Raw genomic sequence first — 26719 nt, forward strand, 5'->3', positions numbered from 1 at the left:
ACAGGCGACAGGTTGAGTTTAAGTTTAGTTGAATGCATTGCATTTTCCAGTATTTGACATTCTGGTTTCCTTGTCCATCCCCTGCAAAAAAATAGCCTATTTATTAGTACTACAATACTACAATACTACTTATATGCAAAGAGCAAGGCAGTATACTTGAAGTCGGCTTTTGATATAGTATCTAAAAATTGTGAACTTAAACTGTTCCACTTTAGTCTGAGGAAGTATTCACTTAGTGTACTTTCTACATTGCACAAAGTGTACGTGCCATAGTTATACTCAAGTATATTTAATGAAATAAAGTATTTTGCAATATTTTTTTTGTTAAGGGTTTTTGTGTAAACTGCAGAGGAACCGCAGACTGAATTGGCTGGGGATCAGAAGTTGGTGATGAATCTGCACCTAGGATTACATATATATATATATATGTAAAACAATTGTGCCAAATGTAACATTTATACCAATTGACAACTAATATTGTAAAATAACACAATCAAAGCGTTCTGTTCGGGTGACAATAAGTATATTAATGTAAAGATTAAACAAACATTGAATTTAAAGGACAATTTAAAAAACTGGATTGATGTTGGAACTGTTCTGAAGTCAATTTTCTCCTGTTTTGCGGGTAAACCGAATGAAACCACGTTTTAATCTGTGACATGATTGGTCAGCAGAATCTGTCCTCCTATTGGCTGAAGAATTTGACAGGAAAGTTGAGAGATTTCAGCGCGAGCTCGGGAATTCTGAGGGGGAGGAGTCAAGTTCAAGAACGCAAAAACAGAGAAAATCAGAACTAGAGCGGGAACATTTGTGAATGAAAGGAGAATTATGAAAACAAAATATACAATCCTAAACATTTCGCTGGTAAAGTGTTGTTCTACATTAGGAAATGGATGCTTTTGATTAGAGATAGGGATCTCTGAGCCTCATATAGAAACAATCGACGGAACCGCTTGGTCTTATTTTGAAACAGAAGCGGAAGTCGTCACCCGCGGAGTTACGGAGGTGTTACCGGCCGAGGGGAGAAGGTAGGATCAAGAGGAGCGGAGAGGGCAAGTCATGCGCGGGAGAGGAGGTACAACAAGAGCACCGAAGAGAGAGAACCATTAGAAGAAAAAGAAAAGAGCGTTCTTTAAACACAACTGTCAGTCCAGCAGGCCCCGCCCTCTAAGGTGAGACGACAGGTGTGTTCACCAGCTGCTTCTCAGAATCATGTCGGTAGTTTTCTGTTCTTTACTATTGCCCAACCTCTGCAGTACCACGTGGTACTCAAACGTTCCTATGAAGTTCTGTAATGTTTCTGCGTTGGGACATTTGTTTGTTTGTTTGTTTGTTTGTTGAGCTGACGTGAGCACATTGAGGCTCTCTGGGACAGGGAGAGAAAGCTTTTCCTCTTTCAGATCCAGAGTCAGACCCAGTTCCAGGTTCCTCCTCCAGCCTGACTTGTTTGTATGGAGCGAAAAAAGTATCACCTCTTTTTATGTATGCCTGAATCTTGATTTTTGCGTATTTTTTTTATTTATAACTCAATGCATTTTGTGCATAAGTACAAAAATTAAGAAATACAAAAAAATCCAATTTACACATGCACAAATTAAAATTACAACAGCTTTAACCTAATTACACACGCAAATCTTTAAAAAATTACACACAAATCACCTCTTACACACGCACCAATCTCAGGTGAGACTTATTTTATGTCTCAGAGATTTGTCTGTGAGTGATGCGTTCGAGTACTACTAGAATGCTCGGTTATCAGAGTTTTTTTTTTAACTTAGATTGTAAATAATATCTGGTGAAACTTGACATTGCGTTTTTTTAAAAAGATTTTCCCGATAATGAATATAAAAAACTCTAAATAAGTGTTTTTAAAAACCTTATCCTAATTTATAAATTAAAAAATTGTTCCAGAAAAGAGCGCTTCCGATCTGCAGCACGTCCCCTGACAGCGCCTCCGACACAAGGCTCTGTTCCGAGCGCTGTGTACCAGGGATAGCGGGCGGTGCTGGACCCTTCTAAACGCCCGTAGATCGGAGCGGGCCGGTGGGCTGATCAAGCCTCTCCGCCCTGTGAATGTTTAGGAGTGCAGTCGCCTCATTCTGCCGCCTGTCTCCCCGACCGGACCTCCCCGACCCCGCCCACAGCCGCCTTTTATAAAGTAAATGCACAGAGTTCTGGTCGGCAAACGCGGTGATTACAGGCAGCACTGGCCCGCTCCGATCTGTGGGAGTTTAGAAGGGTCCGGCGCCGCCTGCTATCGCCGTGACTGTGACCAGCTCTCGGGACAGAGTCGGAGGAGCTGTCAGGGGACGTTCTGTGGATCGGAAGTGCTCTTTTCTGGAAAATATTTAGAGTGTTTTAAAAATGCTTATTTAGACTTTTTATATTAATTATCAGGAATATCTGTTTACAAATGTGGGAAAGTGTCAAGTTTCACCAGATATTATTTATAATCTAAGTTTGAAACGGCTGATTAGAAAACTCTAAAGAACGAGCATTCTAGTAGTCTTTAAACGCATCACTCACGGATGAATCACTGAGACGTGAAAAGAGTTTTACCACAGATTGGTGCGTAACTGAGGTTTTGTGTGTGCGAAAGAGGTGATTCGTGCAAAATTTTTAAAGATTTGCATGTGAAGTTAGTTTCATTCTGTTGTAATTTTAATTTGTGCATGTGTAAACTGTATTTTTTTTACATTTTGTAATTTTTTCACTTGTGCACAAAACGTGTTATATGAGTCACAAATCAAGAACTACGCACCCAAAAACCGGAGTGAGTCTGTTTTCTCTCCATAGTTTCTGTTAGATTCTGCTTCTGATCTCATTCAAACTCATCTCCAGACTCTCTCTTGTTCATGAACCTCTAAAACAAGGACAAACTTTGCACCTCTGTGACTCCACTGACTGTCAGCTTTGGGTCCGCTGCTGGTCTGAACGCTGTACTGGTCTGGATCCAGCACATAATCATCTTTGTTTCTTTGATGATTTGGTCAAACTCAAATTGAACGACGGAGGAAATTCTGGCCCAAATCTAATGATTATTTTTTTCTTCCTCAGAATCCAAATGGAGCTCATTAAGCCCAATTTGCATCCAGAAGCTCCCGTCTCTCCTCTCATCTTCCTGCTCTTTATTTTCCTATTTTTTTTGCAGGATGGATGGAAGCGGAGCTGCAGGAAATCCCAGTGCTGCCTCGTCTAGCTCACTTCCTGGCCCTGCTGATGAGGGGGTTCTGCCTCCAACCTCCAGCGCGGAGGAGGGAGACGCTCAGTGCAGAGAGTCCGTCGTTCTGTCTCCAGCAGAGAAACCAGACCTTCCAGACCATCAACACAGCATCACAGCAGAACCAAAACCACCTTTTGAAGATCAGCCGAGTCCTCAACACACCTGTCTGGGTCAACCTGAGCAAGCAAAGCCAGATCTTCCTCCTGCACAGCAAGAACTGCCAGACTGTCTCCTGATAGAAGATCCGTCTTCATTAGAACAGATTTCAGACTATTCACTTTGTACAGACCAGAAGAATCCGGAGGGTCTTCCTGGACCAGAGCACGACAAGGAACTGAATCAAGCTGTGGAACCCCTAAACCAGAAGCATCTGGGTCTCACAGACCAAATTTCTGTGAAGGAGCAGCTTCCCGGTTCCTTTGTGGAGGTACGTGACGAGGAGAGGAAACCCATCCTGGAGAGCACCCCAGACTGTAACCCCACCACCACCCTGGCTCCTCCAGCCCCGCCTCTCACCATCGAGGCGTTCTGTGACCAGGTGGGACCTCGTCCACCTGCCGCTCCTTCAGGTGAGCCCAAACTATGTGGCTACCTGCAGAAGCAGGGGGGCCCGCTGAAGTCCTGGAAGCAGCGCTGGTTCACCTACGAAGAGAAGAAGAACCAGCTGTTCTACTACCGCACGGCACAGGACGTGATGCCGCTCGGCCAGGTGGAGCTCAGCGGGGCCACCTTCACGTACCCACTGAAGGCAGAAACCGGCACCTTTCACATCCAGACACCTGAACGCACCTTCATTCTGAAGGTAGGAGGTCCAGTTCTGCTCAGGGGGTCTGATCTATGGAAAGATGTTAGGGTCAAAATTCATGTTTGTCCTGTTCAAGATAAAATAAAGTTTTAGAGGTTTTGAAGTGTTTGGCAGACTAATTGACAACTAATAGACTATAAAAAAATGACTAATTTAATAGTCAATTTATATTATATGGAGTCAGAGAGTAGTAAAGTTGAACGTTATGATGGCATTCTGCTAACTTTATGAAATATTTTGGCATTTATTAAGGTTTTTTAGGCTATTTTGGAGTTTAGCTAATATTTCAGCAACATGCTAGCAATTTTGGCTAATTTAGGCTCTTTTTGTTTTGTTGGCTAACTTAAAGTTTAGCTAATATTTAAACTGTATGCTAGTTATTTTTTTTTAATTTAGGATTTTTATATTTTTTTTAGGCTAATTATGAATTTATCTAATATTTCAGCTGCATGCTAATCATTTTGCTAGTTGTTTTGACTAATTTAGGCTTTTTCAGTTTTTTTAAGATTAAGGTTAAGATTAAGAAAACCTTTAATTGTGCCACAGTGGGGAAATTGCAATATGCAACAGGGCAGGTACAGAGATAGGTGAGAGGATGAAAAATAAAGTAAAATATACATTATAAAGAGCTAAGACAATTAATATACAAAGAATTATTAGTAATAAATGGCATATTGACAGGCTAATTTGGCATTTAACACATTTTTTAGGTGGCCATCAGCTTTAGCGTTTTCCACTGTTAGCTTCCGTGATTCCAGCTATCAGCTTCAGCGTTTTTAGCTATCAATTTCAGCATCTTCAGCTTTGAGCACTAGCATCTTCAGCAGACAAATTCAGCTTTCACACTAGCATCATTGCAGGTAATGATATATATCTAATTTTGAGTTAGTTTGTGGCAGCACTACTTTAGAGCATCAAAGTGAAACTTGATCTTTTATAGAGATGATATCTTTATATATATAAAAAACATCAGTAAATGTCCCGCTCTTTATCCGAGGTCTATCATCTTTAAGGTGTGGACAGAGATCAAAGAGTTGTTTATAACTTGGGAACTCCCAGATGAGTTTCTCTTTCACTTCATGGTGGGAAGTTACCATGAACATTACTGTGCCCCCACCAGGCCGTGACCCAGGAGCTCATGTATTACTGGCTGCAGCAGCTGCAGGCAAAGCGCTGGCAGCACAGGCAGACCGCCACCTGCGCAGACACAACAAACAACAACAACACAACTGCAGGTGAGACACAAACAAACTGTCACAGTTTCCAACCAGTTTTTTGGTCTCGCTAAACATCATTGGATCATATTGTCAGCTGGTTTTCAGCGCTGCAGTTGGTTCACTCATGGCTTTGGTCCACAGATTATTCTGAAGACAGGAGGAGTTCACTGAGTTTGGGGAGGAATAAAACTGGTCATTAAAGACCCACTGTAATGAAGATGGTCTTTCTAATTTGCTTTGTCATGTGTGAAATTAATTAATCTGACCTTAAATAATTAATCTATTTAAATTGCAAATATTTTTAACCTAATAATTGGTATGTAAAGCCTCATTTTGAGGAATCTTTATTTAAATTTGTGACATTGTGGAACAGTAAAAGATCAAAATGCAACAAAAAAAAACGATGTATTATGTTTTTTTTTTTATTATGACTGGGGCTGCAAAATGATCACGTTAATTGCTATTATTTATTTATCAGACATTTTAGCGTATTCTTTTATCTTTCGGCATGGTCATTTAAGAAAAAAAAAAATTAAATCAACTGTTAGAACTTCAGTCTAACAATTGCCTTTAAGCAAAAATAATTTTTTCCACAAAAAATTGAGTATTTAATGCACAGTGCGTCGCGTTGTCATGGTAGCAACGACTGCGCTCTGTTCTCACTGAGGAAAGCGATTCTCATGAGAAAATAAACAAAGCATCATTTCAGGCGGAAAGTTTGAAAATAGCTTAAAGGATAATTGGAGCAGGACTTTAACAGTTGGACTTGGTCTCCGACCAGTTTGAAGAGGGTCGACCTGCTATGATTGTGGGTTGAAACGTCTCTAGTAGGATTGAGTCTGTGTTCTGGTCTTGCAGAGTTCCAGCATCATTCATTCATGTCAGAACATGAATGAAAACACGACTGAAAACGTTAATGCTGCTGGACTTCTCCAGGCATGTCGGCTCCTCTCAACCATCTTCTTCTCAGTTGTTCAGGATCACCTTCCTCCTCTTTCCTGGAGCTTTTCCAGCTGACTCACTTTTCTCTGACTGTTGAAGTTTGTTAGGCTCCGCACCCAGACAGCACAGTGTGAATCAGAACCGCCGTCATCACACACTCCCATGTCTGGACCGGGACCAGGCCAGCCTGAACACTAGACGCTGTGTGGGGCTGATGGAGCAGATGCAGGACTTATCACAAGTCTCCATAACTACAGCAGCTGATAAACAAGCTTTCATGAGTGTAATGAGAGGCGTGGCTGCAGGAAGCTTTGTAGGAATTATTTCCTGTTCCTAAATAAACATCACAGCCCAGCAGAACTCCTCAGTGTTGCACATCTTCTGGGTTTGTTAGCAGCGGTTAGTCAGTGCTTCTTCCACAGGAACTTCTGAAGGAGCCGCATGCAACATATGGGATGGGTCGATTGCACCATCGTGGGGCAGGATGTGGCTGACGTCAGGTCGGCTGAATGACAGGAAGCTGACAGAATGAGAGGGAGCAACTGACCTCCGTTCAGATCCTCAGACCTTTATTGAATAACCAGATCTCTGAATCCTGACGTAGTAAAGCTGTCAGTGTTCCTGCAAACAGAAGTCTGTTTGCAGGGCGTGTCTGTGAGGCATCAGTCGTGTCCGGACTTGTTGTTGGAGCAACAGCCTTCAGTGAAGTGTGTGCATGGGCCTCTGAACTCCCACACACAATTGTGTTTCACAGAGGGTATTGTCGCCCTCTTCAGGCCACAGAGCTCATTACACCAGAGCACCGCATGGTTGAACTGTTCTGCTCTGCATCCTCCACTGGATGCTGTTTGTGGTTCAACAGGAGATCGTGATAAGATATGATTTAGGTTTGATTCATAGAAACATTTCAAAGAACCAACTCTGCAAAATAACCCGCAAAGACGTGTTTGTGTAAAGTTTATAACGCCTGGAAAGGAATGTTATTGGAAATGTTTGATTATATTTTTTTTGTATTGAACAAAAGTTAAAAATCGGAGAAATATAAATTAAACCAACAGGTTTTCAGCCATTACACTGGTTTGTCTTTGAGTTTTCTGATCTGGTCCTGGTCTGATCCTGAGCTGGTTTCTTCTGATACTTATCTGGGTCCTCAGGACCATTAACTGTACATAGATAACTGGACTGAATGACCCCACCCCCTCTGACGTTCTAAACAGGAAATCCCACAGACAGCTGTCACTCAGTCATCCTATTGGTCAGAATAACATCTTTTTGCTAATTCTAGTGAGTTATTCAAGTTTTAAACAGACCAATCAGATGAATTAATAAAGTATTTGATCCCATGTTGAGTGTTCAAAACGTTTAATTGACATTGGTATGGGTGTGGCCTTCCAACAGGCTCCCACTTGGTGAGAGTGGTTGTCAAATAAAAGATGTTGACTCAGACCAATCACTGCTTACTGAGGATGTCTGGCTCCAACTTGTCAGTGTCCATATTGATAAAAAAAAAACAACCAAAAATAAAACGACTGATCTGACCTGATTTGGTTCGAGCTGGAAGTGAACTAGGACGGCCACGCTTAGTCGACTAATTGACGACTAATTGAGTCATCTTAAAAAAAGGTATAAAAGTTGCAACTTCAAATTGATTTAAACTTGGTTTTAAAATAAAAATTAAGTGCATTAAAACCAAAAAGGAAAATATTGTGGAGTTTTTTTTAGGATTGTTGTCTTCTCTGTTCAGAGGACTTCCTGCCCACATTGAAGGGGCCTCTGGGTCTGGTCGGGGAGGAGGCGGCCAACACTCAGACACAGCGGACGCCCCTCACCAACATGTCACTCAAACACCCTCTGATTGAGATCCAGTAAGACCCGCCGAAAACACCAGTCGGATGCTGTTGTTGTTCTGCAGACAGTCAGCCCTTTGTTGTGTTGACAGAAACTCGGTCCACTCTTTAAGAAAGAGATCGTCTCAGGAGGGGGGGAGTCAGAGCATTTTCCATGTCAGCGCTTCAGCGTGGACTCAGCCCAGTTCTGCAGACAGCAGCAACACTGCAGGTATGACAATTTGCCACACTTTATCTAACATGGCTGCCCTCTTTTCCACCAAATGTGAACTGGTGACTGTGCTGATCTGACCTCCAAAGCACCCGACTGTCAGATCCAGTCAGGACTCGATCATTTCAAGCATCTTTACGGAGCTGAATGAGCTCATCAAAGAGATAGTCGAGCAGAGATAGTTGAGACGTTCACTCTCTTCTTCAGAATTTGCCGGCCACTCTGTAAATAATCATAATATAAATCAAACGCAAAATGCACACTTATTTATTTTTATTTATTAGTTTATTTCACAGGGACAGTGCACATCAATAGCATCGCTGCAATGCGCCAGAATTATTCCAAAAGCTATTTTCCATCCGTAGTCCCTGGACAGGTGGTAAAATTGTTGACCTAAAAACCTCAAAACATCAGTTAAATACAAAAGTAAAAATATAGAAATACATAAAAAATACAGGTTAGAAAATCAGAGAAAATGCATATAAAACATATATAACAATAATGAAATGCACACAGTAAGAAGCATTAAAAGACACAAAGGTGGCATAGATTGGACAGGGAGGGGCTGGAAATTAATACAATTCAATTTAGAACGTTTATTTTTAACCCTTTGGATTATAGGGTCTAAAACTCAGCTTTTGTCTACATTTGAATTCTCTGTATTTTTAATTTGAAAGACTACCTGCTTGCTTATTTGGTGTCGTGTAAATTATCACAGCCTCTCCTATGTCACACAACCTGTTATTTAGTCATTTTTCCATGTTATATTCACACATAGACATAAAATCACGCAAAAACAGAAAATTTCATATGGAAAAATGGGATTCATTTTCTATGGAAACCCAAAAAATGTTTAATGAACTGTTTTTCCTGAGCAGCAGGACTTCAGTTTGGACGGAGGGGACTGGTTGTCCTCGACTCTGACTCACAAGTGTCTTTAGAAACACGACTCAGGACTGTTCTACTCAGAGATCCTGCCTTTGTGTTGCCTTTATTGTGTCTTTGCTTTTTGTCTCCTCATTCTCATCCTTAGACGCTCCTGATGAGCCTTCTATTCATCCTCCTCGTCCTCCTCCTCCTCCACCTCCCGTTCCTGTACCAGCTGATTCAGCAGGTCAGGAGTCTCCTGCTCCTGGAAGAGCATCCCCATCACTGTTGGACAGAAGAGCCAGGAGGACAAAGACTTGCAGCTCGTCCACCATGCCAATTCGGCGCAGAGACACTGTGTCCCCATCCTCAGAGCGGTCGTCCCGCCTGCAGCAGGAGAAGCAGATGCTGATGGAGGAGGTCAAAGCTCAGAAGGTAATCTTCCAGTTGGTGAGCAGATTCACAAATGATAATCATTGTGGGAATTCTGTGACGTAGTGCTGCCACAAATTATTATAATAATAGTCGAATCAGGTCATGCTCAAACTGGATGTAAAGCACACATCTTAAACATCATTAGTACTGATAACTCAAGGTGCCGAAAAGGCTTAAGTTGATAGCTGAAATCTCTGAAGCTATTAGCCACCTAAAATATTAGTTAAATCTCAGATTAGCCTAAAAGCGTAAATAAATCCTTAAGTAGCCAAAACAGCTAGCACGCAGCTGAAATATTAGCTTAACTCCAAAATTAGCCTAAAAAACTAAAAAAAAAAAGGCAAAATTAGCCAAAAGAGCTAGCATGTAGCTGGAAAATGACCTAAACTCCAAATTGTCCTAAAAACCTGAATAAATCCTAAATTAGCCAAAACAGCTAGCATGAAAAAAAAATCTTAAATGAGTGAAAATAGCTAGTATGTAGCTGAAATATTTGCTAAATTTGAAATAAGCCTACAAAAACTAATAAATCCTAAATTAGCCAAAACAGCTAGCATGTAGCTGAAATTTTAGCTAAACTCCAAAATAGCCTAAAAAACCTTAATAAATGCCAAAATACTCCAAAAAGCTAACAGAATGACATTATAACTTTCAATTTTACTACACTCTGACTCCATATAATATAAAGTAACGACTAATCAACTATTAAATTAGTCATTGACTATTTTAATAGTTGATTAGTCGTCGATTAGTCGACTAATCGTGGCAGCCCTGCTGTGAAGGCTTCTCCAAATACTATTTGAGTGATTAGTCAAAACTCCAGTTGGAGTTCAGTGGTGAACATCTGCTGGTTCTCAGGAGCTGGTCTGGATCCTCCACAAAGCCCTGGAGGCATCTCAACTAGAGAAACGAGCATGTGTGGAGTTTTTGGCGGTGGACGACGAGCAGGAGCGCCTGGAGCTGCTGCGACACCGTGAGCGGCACGCGGCCGACCTGCAGAGACGGCTGGAGGAGGCCAACATGGAGGCCGAGGTTCTGAGGAAGAGCCTGGCTGAGAGAGACGTGCAGCTGGCTGAGCTGCAGTACAGAATCAAGATCCTTACAGAGAAGAACCAGGCCAAGCATCAGGTGAGGGGGGATCCCCGATGATTCAGATCTTTGACCATCTGAAGCCGTACCACCTGCTGAACTAACTGCAGCTGTTACCTGCCAGGTGATTGTGAAGCTGTCTGATCAGGTGACCTCCTGCCTGTCTGACTGCCGACACAAAGACCCTTCATCTTCTGAACCTCCAACTTTGAGGGAGCTTCTGCAGAAGATAGAGAATCTGAAGGTGATGTTATCGTTCCCCACATAGGTGTCCTTCCTGCAGAGCCTCGTTTGCAGCTCAGGGGTTTGAAATAGCCGTCTTACCTCTCATTGGTTTCCCTGCTGCCTTGAACAGTTTCTGAGCTTATGCTTGTGGGTCTTCAGGATGACATTGAGGCTTACAAGACTCAGAACAAATTTCTGAACTCAGAAATCCACCAGTTGACCAAACTGTGGAGGAAGAGCTCCGAGCAGGAGAAGAGCCTGATGGTGAAGGTGGGTCAGAACCTCCAACGAGGAGACGGCTCCAGTGGCTCTGTCCTTCTGTCTTCTGATTGGTTTCCTTTGTCTCTCGCCTTTCCATTGGATGCAGTGTGCCTACTTGGAGGCCACGAACTGTCAGGTTGAAAGTCGTTACTTGGGTGTTCTGCGGAAACTGCAGGAGACCAAATCTTTGGACCCAGACCAGCGGGAGGCCGTGCAGAAAATGATTGAGGACGCTCTCACAGGAGAACTGCACAGTGTCATCAAGCTCAGCGTGGACAGGTACCAGAACCCCTGCAGGTTCTGTCACCTCTGTAATAAAACGATGATAATCCCTGTGCTCTGTCTGCAGAGATCATGATGCTTATGGCTTTAAGATCATCCCAGACTATGAAGTGGAAGACATGAAGCTGCTGGCAAAGATCCAGGCTCTGGAAATCCGTTCACACAACCTACTGAACCAGGTCCAAACACTGTTTATGAACCAACGTTTTCAGTCTGTTTTGATTCAACTATTCCCCCTGAATTTGACCTGACAGGGAAAGAGAAGTTGTGTTAAAAGACAAATACTTAGTCCAGCTCCAAAAGCCACGCCCCCTCAGAGGAGATTTTGGAAACAGAGGTTTCAACATGAAAAATGGCTTTTAAGACATTTAGATTGTGGGATTTTGGCTAAAAACTTCAGAATTATTATTTTTTTTATTAGATTAGACGTGCTTTTTTCAAGCAATTGAGAAGAAAAAAAAATAATGAGCAAAACAATCAATCATCAGAAGTTTACATCCATAAACATGTCAACCAGATAACTAAACAGTAAGAGAAGGGAGTGGGAGGAAGCGAACTTATATAATCCCACTCCGAGTCGCCATACTATTTCCTACTTGGAACATTTTTTAAAAATAAATAAAAAATCATGGAGGACTTTAAAGGGGGGATTCCATGAAAATTCAACTTTTTTAGGTTTTAAATGCATTACATGTTCATTTCTCTCTATAAAGAACCCACTCACAAAAACTCACGAAAAATAACTAATATTTCATAAATAATTTGTTTTTTAGTGTTCTGAAGGTAATATATGATCATATATATTTATATAGTTCACTCTGAAAGGCTTAGGGAAATCATAGTATGGCCCCTTTAAAGACCCACTCCAATAAAGTTATGTTTTTAACATGTTCTTGTAGCGTTTTTCTCATTATGGAGGACATATTTAAAGAAAATTAGGATTAAAACTGCATTTTTGAGTATTTCCTTATTGAAATTGTGGGGAAATATGTCCCGGAGAAAAACTGCATAATATTTCAGCTATATGCTAGCTATTTTGGCTAGTTTCGGCTTTTTTCAGGGTTTTTTTTTTTGTTTAATTTGGAGTTTAGCTAATATTTCTGCTACATGCTAGCTATTTTAGCTAGTTTAAACTTACTTTTATTTTTTATTTTTTTGGCTGTTTTCGAGTTTAGCTAATATTTCTGCTACATGTTAGCTATTTCGGCTAATTTCGGCTTTTTTCATTTTTTTTTTTGTTTAATTTGGAGTCTAGCTAATATTTCAGCAACATGCTAGCTGTTTTGGCTAACTTGGGATTTTTTTCAGTTTTTTAGGCTGATTTGGCTTTTAACTAATAATTTTAGCTCTGCTCGTCCTGCAGGACGAAGAGGACGCCTTCTGGTGTCTGGTAGCTGTGGTTGAAACCATCATGCCTCAAGATTACTACACCAATCAACTTCAGCGTTTTCAGCGGCCATATTCAGCTTACAGCATTCACACTAGCATTACCACAGGTTACGGTATAAATCTAGTTTTTTGATAGTTTAAAGCTAATGATGGTTAAGATGTTTGCTTTACATCCAGTTGCATGACCGGATTAGTCGACTAATCTGAAAAAATGTATCGGTGATTAGTCGACTAATAAAATAATAGTTTGTGGCAGCACTACTACAGAAATAATTAAGAATATGCAATAAAAATAACTCTTTTCCACTTTGAATTATCATTAGTGTGTTCAGGTGGAGTGAGGACTTCACAAATCAAATTTGTGAAATTTAGATAGTCTTAATGGGTGACTGTATGTTCCTACAGGAGGGGGCGGAGCACCCCCTGCTGAGCCGCTGGGCGCACTTCCTGGCTGGCAGGTCACAAGACGACCTGTGCCCCTCGCCTGAACTCAAAACTCTGCTGCGCGGCGGCGTCCCCCGGGAGTATCGACCGAGGGTGTGGCGCTGGATGGTCCGAGCCAGAACCAGAACGATCTGGGAGCACCACCCACAGCTCTACGAGCAGGTATGCTCACCGTGCCGGTCCACACCTGTCCACAGGTGAGTAATCAGTCTCTGCTGTCTGCAGCTGTGTGAGAAGAGTAGAACATTCCCTCATCCCGCCACCCGGCAGATCCAACTAGACCTTCACCGCACCTTAACGACTAATCAGCACTTTTCGTCACCATCAAGCCCCGCCCTCCAGGAGCTCCGCCGCATTCTGCTGTCATTCTCTTGGCACAACCCAATGGTGGGGTACTGCCAGGGCCTCAACAGGTGCTGCGCTCAAAATATATATTTTTAAACAACATTTCTTGCTGGGGGGGCATGTAATGCAGTCATGTGACAGAGTGATGTCCTCCGTGTCTGTCAGGTTGGCGGCCATTGCTCTGCTCGTCCTGCAGGACGAAGAGGACGCCTTCTGGTGTCTGGTAGCTGTGGTTGAAACCATCATGCCTCAAGATTACTACACCAAAAACCTGATGGCCTCTCAGGTCAGGAGCCAGCTCGCTCCCTTCTTCACACTCCAATAAAATCAAGGAGTATTTTTAAAAGTGTCTTAAAGGGAAGCAGAAGATGAGTCACGGCTGAGAAATGTGTCCAGGTTTTAGGGACAACTAGAGGTTCAGTTTGAGGAAGCTGTAACTAGAAAAAGAAAAGTTTGCTGCTGAGACAGAGATTGAGTGTTGAATCAGACTGAGAGAAAACAGAGGTGGTTCGAGGTCAGAGCCTTGAGGACTGCCTGTTGGGACAGAGGAGACTAAAACTGGAAGGTTTAAGGATGAATAAATGAAACAGAGGAAGCAAACGGCTCTGAACCATCTCCTCCACTGGACCCTGGAGTCTTGCTAGTTCAGAGTACAGATCTTCATTTTCACTCAGACTAAATCCAAGGCAGCTTTCTCAGTAGAAGAGAGTTTGGTCGCTCTGTTTATTAGAGTTCCTGCCTTGACTTAAAGAGTCTTAAAAGCTTTGAATTTGAAAATGTGGGAATAAGGCCTTAAAAAGCATCTCAAGATGGCGGCATCTTCCCTCAAAGTTCAATGAAACTTCCTTGGTCATTGTAGACTCCCGCTATGGACATGATTCTGAAGTTTCGTGAAAATCGGACAAACAAAAGTTTTGTTTTCCCATATTGTTGAAAATCGTGAAAATCGCTATTTTTCTGACTTCGCCACAAGATGGCCGCCAAGCCGTAGGTTGTGTGGCCATCCCATAATAATTTCAAATGTTCCTGGTCTTATCCCCGACACGAGCATGGGCTTTCGTTTGCGTATTTCGAAATATTTTTTTTTTTGGCCCCATAAGCGAATTTTGGCCCATTCATTTTTTTTTTTTCGAAAACGCTCGCCGTGATGTCATCATTTTGGGCGGGGTCACGCGCAACATGCCAAAAATTCATTTTCAATTTTCCTTTGGTGTGATTATATTTTGAGGTACTTTCCGTTCATGTGGCGGGGGTGAAATTTTGGCTCAAAGGCGCAGAAAGATAGAATGTTAAAGCAAAAACAATATGGTCCTTGCAGTCAGTAGACTGCTGCTGCGGGCCATAATAACAGTGGGAATGATCTAAAATGCATCAAAAGATGATCTGAGTGGGACCTTAGATGTCTGCACCCATCAAGGTTTGAGAGCTTGATCAGGTCATTAGTGTTGAAATGAATTGAAAGCGATTTCACAGAATATTTGACTCACTTCTTCTGTAGGGAAAGTGTGGAAACTTAATAAGGAATCACAATGAGCTGATGCCAAACGCAGCAACAGTTGCTTGATGTGCTGTCCTCTAGTTTTTGGAAGACAAATTTGCCTCCTTGATGTCATTGTGTAAACATGCGACAAATGAAACACACTCACTGAATGTATGCAGGTTCCATCAAGCAGAAGTAACTCAAGAGTCTTATGTTTAACTGGAATACGCCACATGCCGTTAAAAACTGATGCTGTTGGTTTTCAGGCAGATCAGAGGGTCCTGAAGGACTTCCTGGCGGAGAAGCTTCCACGGCTGGCGGCGCACTTTGACAAACACAACATAGACGTCACCCTCATAACCTTCAACTGGTTCTTGGTGGCTTTTGTGGAAAGTCTGCCGAGTGACATCCTGCTGCCGCTGTGGGACGCTTTTCTCTATGAGGGCACGAAGGTAGAAAAGCTACTCCTGAACGCATCACAACAGCTACAACTCGATGACAAGAAGGGCTGGGAATCACTGCGTACCTCACGATACGTGACTGACAGTATCCATCAGCGAACCTTGCTAACGTGTGTTCAGCGTCAGGAAAGGAAAAACGCAGCTGAATAAAACAAAAAAAATGCTAAAGAAGTTAAAAGTCAGAGTGCTCTGTGGTCCAAGATGTCTTGGGCCATACTAGCAGTTTTATCTAACTAAGGCTTAGTTATCTACACTATTTTGAAGTGTAGATAATATTTCAGTTACATGCTAGCTGTTTTGACTAACACAAGTTTTTTTAGTTTTTTAGGACAACTTTGCATTTAGCTATTATCTTAGCTGGCTATCAGCTTCAGCTTTTTATCTATCAATTTCAGCATCTTCAGCAGCCATTACAGCTTACAGCATTCACACTAGCATTATAGCAGGTAATGATATATATCTAGTTCATAATGATGTTAAAAAGTTACAGTTTTAAAGTTTAATAATGTAGTTTCAGAGTGTTCAATAAATGTTTATTCCGTTCAGCTCGCGACCTAAAATGTGTTTTGGATTTTGGCTCACCCCTAATGAAAAGTACCCAAAATGCAACATAAAAGTCACAACTGCAACATTAATGTAGCAGGACAGAAAATATTGGACTGCACCTGAAGGCACCACAGCTTGAGCACTGGCTTGTGTGTGCAGGTGATCTTCAGGTACGCTCTGGCTCTTTTCAAATACAAAGAGGACGACATCCTGAAGATAAACGATGGAGTGGAGATCTACCAGTACCTGCGCTTCTTCACTAAGACCATCTCAGACAGCAGGTATGGACTCACCCATCAGTCCTGTTATCTGACTTCTTGTGAATTCTTGTGACTTCTTGTGTGTGTGCATGTAGGAGACTGACCAGCATTGCCTTTGGAGACATGAACCCGTTCCCACGCCGCCTGCTGAGGAACCGGCGCACGCAGCATGTGGAGCGGCTGCAGAAGGAGCTGCATGAGCTGGAGGAGCTGCAGAAGGAGTTTGTGACAGAGAGAGCCGAGCACAAAGACAAGGAGCTGGACATGGGGGCCAGTGAGGATGACGAAGAGCTCTGACTCCAAAGGGGTTACCTGGGGGGTCGAGGGGGACCCAGTTCTTTGGTTTGATCACACCAGCAACAAAGCAGCCAATCAGAGGTTATGAGTTTATTCACTACAAGACTGCATGTAAAAGATTGAATTCCTTTTGCAGAACTTCCTCAAAATCACCATCCTGCTTATTTTTTAAACTCTACCTGCTGTAATTACTCCTGATTGACTGAAGTGGATCCAGATTCTGATTGGCTGAACTTACCTGATCCAGGCAGTCAGGAGCTAGTAGAGCTGGACGATGGAGATGACAGCTGAGCAGAGTAACCTGCTCCTGATGTGTCATTTCTGTCATGTAGGCTCAGTATGATGATGATTCTAAACGTAATTCTGTCACTGAAACACATTACCACCCAAACATTTCTGTCCGGTCCATTTAAAAATCATCTAGCTTCACCCTGTGTCTACATTTTGTCATTTCTTTTCCAGAAAGACAAAAGCTCTTAATATTTGCATCGTAATCCATCAGTTTCTCATTTTCTGTTTGAAGAATTTAGGAAGATGTGACACTTATTTCATTGTGAAAGAGCTCTGATGTGTTTAGACGCACAATGTTTTGTATATTTTGTCAAATACTTGCCTCAGATTGTGTACATAAATATTTTGCATACAAGCATGTGTATTGTTTTTATTTTTAAGGTACTATGTGTGCTGGTACTGGTCACTTTTTAGGCCCACTCCTCCTAATTTCTAATCAGCCAATCACACGGCAGCAGATCTGGTCACGACGATCTGCTGCCGTTCAAACCGAGCCTCAGAATGGAGAAGAAAAGTGATTGAAGAGACTGAACGTTTTATGATCGGTCAGGTTGATGTATTCTGGAATTTGTCTTTTATCCATATTTATGTTAAAAAGTTGCATTTTTTACGTTTTAAAAATTTTGTTCTAGAGCTGCTTTCATTTCCGTTATCGCAGAAAATGTATAGATTTATTTTGACCTCTGAATATTTCTCTTCCAATAATGTTTTGATAAGACTGTTTTTTTTTAGCTTTTGATACCACAAAGTGGCTTTTCCATTGATAGTATAGAGGTTATTGGGTTCCCAATATGACTTGTTTGTTGAAAACTTCAAACATCCGATTTTTAAAACCCTTTAACTACCAAACAAAGAATAAAAAACGCCAAGAAAGGGTTTTTTGCCTTGGTATGGAGCCTCTTAAGTTAAAAAAAATAAAAAAAAGTGAATTTTTTTTTTCTGAAAATAGTTTGGGGCAGCGTTAAAAATATTGAAGTAATAAAAACAAGCTCTTGTACGGAAGCCGAAAACGGCCTGCCATACTTTTGTTTTGGATCGTTTTCTCGTGATAACGAGATAATATGTCGTTATTACGAGAAAACGAACTTTGTTTTCTTGAAAAAACGAGATGGTGCATATACATTGGTAACCAGAACATTTTTTTTATTCAATTTTTAGGGGGAAAAAAAGAAGTTACTTTACTTTTTTTACTACTTTCATTTTTATAAAAACAAGTTCTGGTTTGTAACAAGAGTACGGAAGCCCAGAACTTGTTTTTATAAAAATGAAAGTAGTAAAAAAAGTAAAGTAACTTCTTTTTTTCCCTAAAAATTGAATAAAAAAATGTTCTGGTTACTAATTTATGTGCACCAGGTACTATCTGGAGCACATCTATTACTCACCAGAATTTTTTTTATTACTATTATTTCAATTTTTCTTAAAAAAAAAATATATATATATATATATATATATATATATATATATATATATATATATATTTTTTTTACCTCAATTTCTTTCTTGAATTTTCCTTTCCCTTTACTTGGGGAATTATACACACAATCAATATTTATTTAATTTTTTTTTTTTTTACAAATGTAGTTTCCACTTTTACAAGATCTATTGCCGATCAATTACACTTTTAAGCGTGTATTATTTTTTATTAGTTTTAGTGTTTCATTTTGATTCAAATCCTTATTCACAGCATGTGAAGCATCAGCATAATCTGAACTGTCTAATCTTTATACTTTGAGAATGATGCATTTGTTCACCCTAACATGTTTATTTTGGATTAAATCTTTAGATTTTTCTGCTATATAAGTTCCTGTCAGCAAAAATGAGCAATAATCTCTGATCCTGTTTTTCTTCTGTCACAATGGGTTTGACAAAATCATTCATGCACAGACTCACAGTTTGCATTTTATTACTTTTCTTAAAAAACAAATATACATAGGAAATGAGAGATAAAAAATCAACGAGAACCAAAGAAAAAGTTCTTCGATGTTACAAACGACTTGTTACTGCAAAGAAAAGCTAAACACTATTGTTACACCTGACAGGTAAATGCACGCATCGGCCTAAAGTTCTGTTTCCGTCTCTTGAAGACGACACAAAGACGTCTAATAGAGTTTGTAGTCCTGTGGATCTAACAGCAGATTATTCACATCGTACAAAAACCACGCTGCAAAACATGGACATGCAACCTGTTGTGGATCAGCTTCTCTGTGACCACCCGCTTGGATCAGCTGTGAGACCGCTACCGTCAGGATGAAGAGGGGGAGGAGCCAGAGCCATCCTTCCAACAGTTTCAGAAATGCCTCATTTCCTTCCTCTGTGCGTCTTTGTGGAAATCCCCAGAACAAACCGCTGTGGTCGCATCTTTCTTAAGAGACGAAGCTCCCTGTCTGTCTGCAAAGTTGAAGCAATGACGTGACAATCCTCCTGATCTTTAAACGAGGAGCTGGGTGAACCTTGTGCTTCTGAACCCCACGGTTCAACCATTTCTGGGTTACCTGCTGAGGGTTTTTAGCTCTTTTAGTTCTGCTCTGGTTTTGTATGTCTGAGCTCAGCTGAAGAGCATCGTTTTGTTCCATCCGCTCACTGAAACGGACCCTTCTGTTTACCCAGCATCTAAAGCTGGCTCAGCAGACCGCCCACAGACACCTGCTGACATCAGCTTCAGTTCCTCTCACCTGTTGCCTTCTCACTTGTAGTGGGCGGAGCCTCGACTCTGAGCTGACTGGCTGATGCTGAGTGGAAAAAAACCCTCCCATAACAACGACAGCTCAGACTGTGAAGTGAAATCTGACTTGTTTTGTGTCCCATGTCCTTGTCAAACGATCAGAATATCTAGATCACATTTTAAGCCGTTAAATGCTGTAAAAAGTGTTAAAGCTAGTGCGGTATAAAGTGGTTCTAAGTCAAGTCAGTACAGAGTCCAGGAAATGTAACTATGCATTAGCCCAACGCAAACTTTATTAACTGTAATTAATCCAACAATGCTTTATTTCCAGCCACTCTGCCACTGTTTAGCAGTGGTTTGTCTTTGAGATTATTCACTCGTTTAGCCTCATGCTAACTGTTCAGCTTGATTTAACTGGTCTTTAATCTAAAACCTTGAAACCTGTGCAGAGGAGAGGAGCGGGTTCACACTAAACAGTGAGGTTACTTATGAAGGAGAAAAATGGCATGGTGTAGACTGCATCAAACTGGTTTGTGTTCAGCCAGGAGAGCGAGACAGGCTGTCTATTTCACCAGGTCACGGTCCCAGGATGGGAAGCAGACATCGCACATGAGCAATGTGGAGTCAACAATGTGAGAATTTTCTACATGAGTTTAGCCCACTTTTTAAAATTCAAAGTCCTTCCTGTTGAACAGCTTTTTCTTTGAAAAATGTCTATTATTTAAACTGACGATTGGTCTTTTGTGCTTTCAAAACTTTTTTGACGAATTCTCATAGTTGTCATGGTGATGCCGCAACACTATTTGACTCAAGAGTTGAATCAGAAAGTGTATCCACAAACGATTATTTTAATAGTCGACTAATCATCGATTAATTATTAAGATTAGTCGACTAATCTGGTCATGTGCAAACTGGATGTAAAACACATCTTAATCATCATTAGCTTTAAACTAACTAAAAACTAGATATATAGCATTACCTGGGATAATGCTAGTGTGAATGCTGTAAGATGAATTTGATAGCTGAAATCGCTGAAGATAAAAGCTGAAAACACTGAAGATGATAGCCAGCTAAAATTGTTAAATGTCAAATTAGTAAAAAAAAAAAAAAACGAAAAAAGCCTAAGTTAGCAAAAACAGCTCGCATGCAGCTGAAAAATTTACTAAACTCAAAAAATAGCTAAAAAAAACTTTAATAAATGCCAAAACAGATCAAAAAGCTACCAGAATGTCATTCTAACTTTCTACTTTACTACACTCTGACTCCATATAATATAAAGTAACGACTAATCGACTATTAAAATAATCGTCGACTATTTTAACTCGACTCATCCTCCCAGCCCTGCTGTAGAACCACAGAAGCTGCTGCGTCAGCTGTTGTCCTGCAGCATCTCACTTGTCATGGAGAAGAAAAAAACAAGTCTGTGACATGCTATGTTAGTTCCAGCTACAGTAAAAGAGCCCATATGTTTGAATGTGAGACAACACATTACATTATTAAAGGCAAGAATGAGGTGGAAACAACGTCATGTCTTGTTCATCAGAATTGTACCCTAGAGACAGGAAACAATTAGGACTCTTCTTTGTTTGTTTTTACTTTCAAATGGTTTTAAGCCTTTTTGAAGCTGGTCTGGATAATATTAGCTTGGCTTCCAGTATTCTGATCATTAGCTACTGTTGACTATATCAGCCTAGATTGTTTATTGTAAGCAGACCAAACAAAGTTTGAACATGGAGAAAGTTTTTGATTTGAATTCCTGAATTAGAAAAATGAACAAGTTTCCTTTTCTTTTATTTTGAAGGGCTGCTTGTTGCACTCGTGTCAGTGAGTTCACTTTTCTGTTAACACACAACTTTTAGATTTTTAAAACTTTACAAAAAGATATCAGAGCTGTTCTTAAAGGAGGAAGAATCACGACGTGAGGGCTGTAAGGTGTCGAAGGGAAACAGTTCCGTTTGAACTTTTAGACTTCAGAAACACCTGAATGTGAACGCGTTCATATCTGAGCTATGAGTGTTCCAGATTTCACAGATAGATGTCAGTGTTGGATGAACTTTGTCTTTAGTGCAATTCAGTCTCCACATGGCTGCATGAAATGTCCTTCCCATCCTGGGAGCAGCTCTCAGAGCGTCTGGATGAGGTGCATGATGGGAAGTTGCATTTGAAATCTGCTGCAGGTGAAGGAAGTTCCTCATCACAGAACACATTAGCTCTACATTTGATTCACAGGAGGAACTCGAAATTCAGGCTGAATCCAGACGTCCCACCGCCAGACTTCCCTCTGATGCAAAACCTGCTCACAGGTGGGGTTTCCATGGCGATGTCTCCACTGCCTTTCATCTGCATCTTCTTCGTGAGCACAAGCTGACTGGTTTCTCAGGAGCAACATGAGCCGATTGACAGAGGAGTGAGGGCTCTAAAGGACAGATCTCTTTCATCAACACAAGCTACGCTACCGCTCTGATAGGAGACTCCAACAGAACCCCCCTCACAGGGTCTTCTGGACTGCAGTTCCTCGGGTTACAGAGGAACTTGGTTTGGAATCTTGAAGCAGAACTTCCAGAACGGATGAATCCCACTGGAACCATTTGCTCTGTTTGTGGCCCCACACTAAACTTTCAATCTCCACAAAATAATTTACTGCCAATTAAACGTTGATGTTGATCCAGATCTCGGTGAAGAAGATGATCAACCAATCAGCTTGTTTCCCACCTGCAGCTCCACACCGCGCGGCGTTAAGATCTGCGAGGGTTTGGGCGCTGTCGCTCGAAGATGGACATATTTCTGAAAGACATTTGTGAGACACTTGGTTCAGTTTAGGAGATCTTACAGACCCAGTCCTCTAAAACGATCTACGTCTGGAGGGTGGACGCTTGGATTCAGCCTCACAATCAGTTCACCCTGCAGGGGAAGGAGGCGACACACCAGACCATCGGAGGGGGTGACAGAGGAGGAGCAGCGGCGTCCCGCTGAGTCTCTGCTCAGACTTCCTGTCTGAGCGTCTAATGCATCGAACAGAAGCAGGAAGACTTGTCGTGGTCATGACGTGGTTTGAGTTATTGCTGCAGCAGGAAGCTCCGCCCACACATCCCCACCTTCTTCTTCTCCAACTTTAGAAAGTGGAATTTTAATGATCCCCTGACACCCACCGCAAGGCGGGCAGTGGCTGACTTCAAGGCAAGAGGCATGTGACTAACGACGGCTGCGTCCTATTGGCCGATCTTTTTGTTTCCTTGTGAAGAAGACAGAACATCCGGCCTGCTGATGGTCACGTGACCCTGATCTTGTCCAGCGGGTCAAACGTGGAGTCAAAAAAGTGATGACACGCCTCTGAGCCAACAGCCAATCAGACGTGTTTCCTTCTCTCCAACAGTGTCTCACTCCGCCCTCTGCACACAAGCCCCACCCCTTTGGAGGAGTCCAGGTGAGAAGTTTCCCGCCTCCAGAACAGAAGTAGTAATAAAAAGTGGCTGAGCTCAGTTAGGAGCGGGGTAGTGAGTGATGAGTTCAGTGAGTTTTATAAAAAAGGACATCACTACGAAAAATGCATCAGCCGATTTAAAATCTGCAGCGCTTCAATATAAAGTGCTTCATTACATTGTTACGTTTTTACAGTTTCTTATTAAAATATCGTTTTCCCTGGAGTGAAACCATAGTAAACATGTTACACGTTGGTAAAAATAAACATTTGGAATGTCTCTTTAGGTAGTCCCAGTGGCTGATTTGGGTCAAGCTGAACTCGTCCCTGGAGCCTGAAACAGGAAATGTGCACGTGGTTAACGTCAGGAACAACAAACAGCTGGTTAGGGAGGGGCTGCAGGCAAGACCGGAGCATCAGTGACACACGGCGGCAGACGAGAAGCAGGACGCACTCTGGTTTTCATTCTGAGGCCTCGGTGAAGGCTCTCATTCATCCAGTCATCTCTCTTGACGCTGAGTCATGGCGTCTGGACTTAAAGTCTTCATGATGAAAGCTCTTGAGTGAGTGGTGAAGCATTTCAAAGAAGATTTTAAGCCCTGATGCCATGATTTGGCATCAAGACATTCTGAGACCACATAAAATGAACAAATCTCACGATGTTTGCATAAATAAGGCTAAACACCGAAGATTTAGGACAGGGGTCTGTAAGCTGTGGGTCCAGATCCACATGTGTCTCTTTTATCTCCATGGTGGCTCCTTAACCAAACATAAAATAAGTCATGGAGACTGCTGACCCAGACATGTCGACCATCAGAGTCAGCAGCTCCCCCTAACCAGAACTACCTAAAGAAAACAAATAAACAAAACCAGCAAACTAAGACTACCAAGACCCAACCCCAAACTAAAGTAACAAAACCCAGCAGAATAAGACTGCTGAGGAGAAAGAAAAAAAATGAAAAAATAAATAAATAAAAGAAAAAGAAAATGGCAATTCTTTCTAGTACGGATTAATGAATTAGCATTTATTTAATTGAGATTAGTTAAATGTATAAATTGATGTCTGAGGTTCACATAGATGATAAACTATGTAGGTTTTTACATCCTGTTGACCTGAAGACGTCTTGTTTGTTCAACTCTACCTCCAGAATGTACATATTTTATATGCAAAGCAAAACTTTGGTAAAAAGTTTGATCTTTTATGAGTTAAAAGCAAATATTATCTTATGCTGAACAACATTGGTTACTAGCTGTCCAGAGCTGCACTGAGATGATCCTGTTTGGCACAGAGCAGCTTTTATTTTGAAAATGAGTCCTGTGAAACATTAAAAAAAAGGTTCTTTTTATATTTTTGTTTTATTTGTGCCAAAAAATAGACGTAATTTGTATTTATTATTTAAAAAGAAGGTCATGAATGCAAATCCAAATTTCTTCAAGACTGAAGTAAGACTTTGCATCTTCTAGGCTTTTGATCAGAAACTGTAACTCTGCCTCTTCCAACCTACGGAACATGGACTCACTCCCTTATTTTATTTCTAATCTCAAAGCTTATTTATTGCAACCATCTTATCTATCCTGATTTGAATTTCAATTCATTATATTATGCTGTGTTTTAACTGCTCTTTTATTGATTTTCCATTTTTATATTCCTCTTTTACTATTGTTTAAATTTGTATGTTTTTTGCTTTAAGGCGACCTTGAGTTCCTTGAAAGGCACCTAACAAATAACATGTATTATTATTATTATTATTATTAATATTATTATTAGAAGAAAACAAGCCCAAATGGCTTTTACTGTTAAAGGTTGCCGACCTCTGATTTAGTCTATGAAGAGTTTAGTAAAACAATATCTAATTGACGAAGTTGATTTTATTACTTTTAATGAAATGTAATTAGGAGTAAGATTGCAATTCAAAGACACAAGTCTGGTTATGTCATAAATACCTCTGGAAAATGAGGATCTGAAACGTGACTTTTACTGCACTTTCATTTAATTCATGAAGGCAGTTTTACAGTTTCAAATCACAATGCTTTGATAGAACCTTTATGTGGCAAAGTGTTCAAGAAACTCAATGGTTCCTGGACCTGAGAAATTAGCTAATGACTTGACTTATTTGGGAACTTCATTAAAAAAAAATCAATGACTAGCTTCTATAAACACCACAAACTAGTTAAAGTTCATGAATTACTTCTACAAAAACACAAAATGACCCCAAAATCTGGGGCCATTTTGTGTGACCGGGGTTAAGAAGACTCCCAAAGCTTGTAAAACGATTAGAACCATAAGTCCAATAGATTCCTAGTTTTCATCACAGGAATTCCTCAGAAAAAAAACATATGATTCCTGAGGAGAATCCAGAGGAAGGGCCAGATGAAGATATGAAATTATGCCCCTTCAGGTCACAAATACCACGTCCTATTTTAACCATGTCATTGGTAAGCCTAAGCAATAAATCAAAAATGTATCATAATCCTAATATCAACCTGTGGAGAAAAGATGACATGATCTGGGATAAATGGTTACCTTAAATATTTATACTCAATCAATCTCAAAGTAGCTTAAAGTATTTATCAAATAAGTATTTGACCAATTGGTTGGACCCCTTTACATTGATACCCAATGGGCCCCTTCTATGTTAGATTTTAGCTTACTAGACGATGTTTATGTGGAGTATAATTTAAGTTATGTTGACTTTTATTCAAATGTTGCAGTGAAATGAAAATGATCCATTAGTTGTTTGTTGTTCATTTATGCCAAGTTGCATAGTCAGTAATATATCGACCACTATTATCGCACATTGCTAGTTTTCCTCTTATCGTTCCACTCTAGTCACAGCGATCACTGTATCTATGCAGGAGTTCCTCAAGATTCACCAGTACCAGCTTTGAAAGAAACATTATAACCTTTCCAAGACCCCTCATCCTGATGTAGACCTGTCCTAAAACACTGCTCCCTCCAGAAGCCACAGCTCAGAGCAAAAGGGTGTTTTGACGGTCAGACAACAGCTAATCAGATCCTGGGATGTTCCAATCTGATTCAGTCAATACTTTCTTTTTTTACATAGTTTTATTTTAGCTTCACAGATGAACAAATAGTAAAAAAATAAAATGCTTCTATGTTAATCCAGGAAATCAGGGTCTTTCAAAGCTGATATTTACCTACGGATTTTGTGGTTTTCTTTTAAACACATAAGCTCCAAGGATGAGGAATCTTCCCACAGTTTTATACAATTTGTTCCAGATCTGAAGTTGTTTTTATTGATGGAACTGCAGTAAGAGGTATTATATAGGTGGGCCTGGTTTTTTTTTTTTTTTTTTTTTGAGGTTGGTGTTTTTTTTCAAGCTGTAAATATAAGAGAAAACGGTAACAAACTAAACTAGAAATGTTGCATTGCCTGCGATGACACTATTGTCAATGCTTTTTGCTAAAAGAAGTCGCTGAAGCTTTTTGCTGAAAATGGCGACGCAATTTACTTAAACTGCTGAAGAGATTTGCTGAAAATGCAAAAGCTATTTGCAAAGTGTTAAATTTGCTAAATTTCTTTAAAGTACTTTAAAAGTGTGCTGAAGTTGACCTAAATTACTGAAAAAATTGTAGTAAAATTGCTTTAAAATCCAAAATACGTGCCAATTTTGCAAACATGTTTAGTGTGTTGCTTAAATATGAATTAAACTCCAAATTAGCCCAAAAAATCCTTAGTGGATGTCATATTAGCCAGAAA

At 40.7% G+C, this 26719-nt stretch overlaps 2 protein-coding genes across 4 annotated transcripts in view; one reads left to right on the forward strand and one right to left on the reverse strand.

Moving 5' to 3' along the window:
* The first annotated feature begins 782 nt into the window (after positions 1-782).
* On the forward strand, positions 783-17272 carry tbc1d2 (TBC1 domain family, member 2). Of its 2 annotated transcripts, none has more exons than XM_024283184.2 (17): positions 783-1184; positions 3152-4025; positions 5149-5263; positions 7932-8052; positions 8127-8245; positions 9279-9547; positions 10406-10675; positions 10761-10880; positions 11021-11131; positions 11229-11401; positions 11472-11583; positions 13199-13399; positions 13463-13650; positions 13748-13868; positions 15329-15514; positions 16229-16350; positions 16425-17272. In XM_024283184.2, exons 2-17 carry the CDS (start codon positions 3153-3155, stop codon positions 16624-16626), a joined length of 3303 nt encoding a protein of 1100 aa, XP_024138952.1. In that variant the 5' UTR covers positions 783-1184; position 3152; the 3' UTR covers positions 16627-17272. The 2 variants fall into 2 exon arrangements, with proteins under 2 accessions (XP_024138952.1, XP_024138951.1); XM_024283183.2 differs by having other exon boundaries at positions 783-1172.
* Positions 17273-20776: 3504 nt separating this feature from the next.
* The window catches only part of slc44a1b (solute carrier family 44 member 1b), a 34034-nt gene continuing 28091 nt past the window's right edge, over positions 20777-26719 (reverse strand). The window contains exon 16 of one of the 2 annotated variants that reach the window (XM_024283181.2): positions 20777-22363. In XM_024283181.2, the coding sequence (XP_024138949.1) occupies positions 22268-22363 (96 nt within the window). In that variant the 3' untranslated portion in view covers positions 20777-22267. Of the gene's footprint in view, positions 22364-23081; positions 23332-26719 lie in introns of those variants that run through there. The other variant, XM_024283182.2, reaches the window with a different exon arrangement.

This window comes from Oryzias melastigma, linkage group LG10 (assembly GCF_002922805.2).
Source record: "Oryzias melastigma strain HK-1 linkage group LG10, ASM292280v2, whole genome shotgun sequence".
Taxonomy (NCBI): Eukaryota; Metazoa; Chordata; class Actinopteri; order Beloniformes; family Adrianichthyidae; genus Oryzias; species Oryzias melastigma.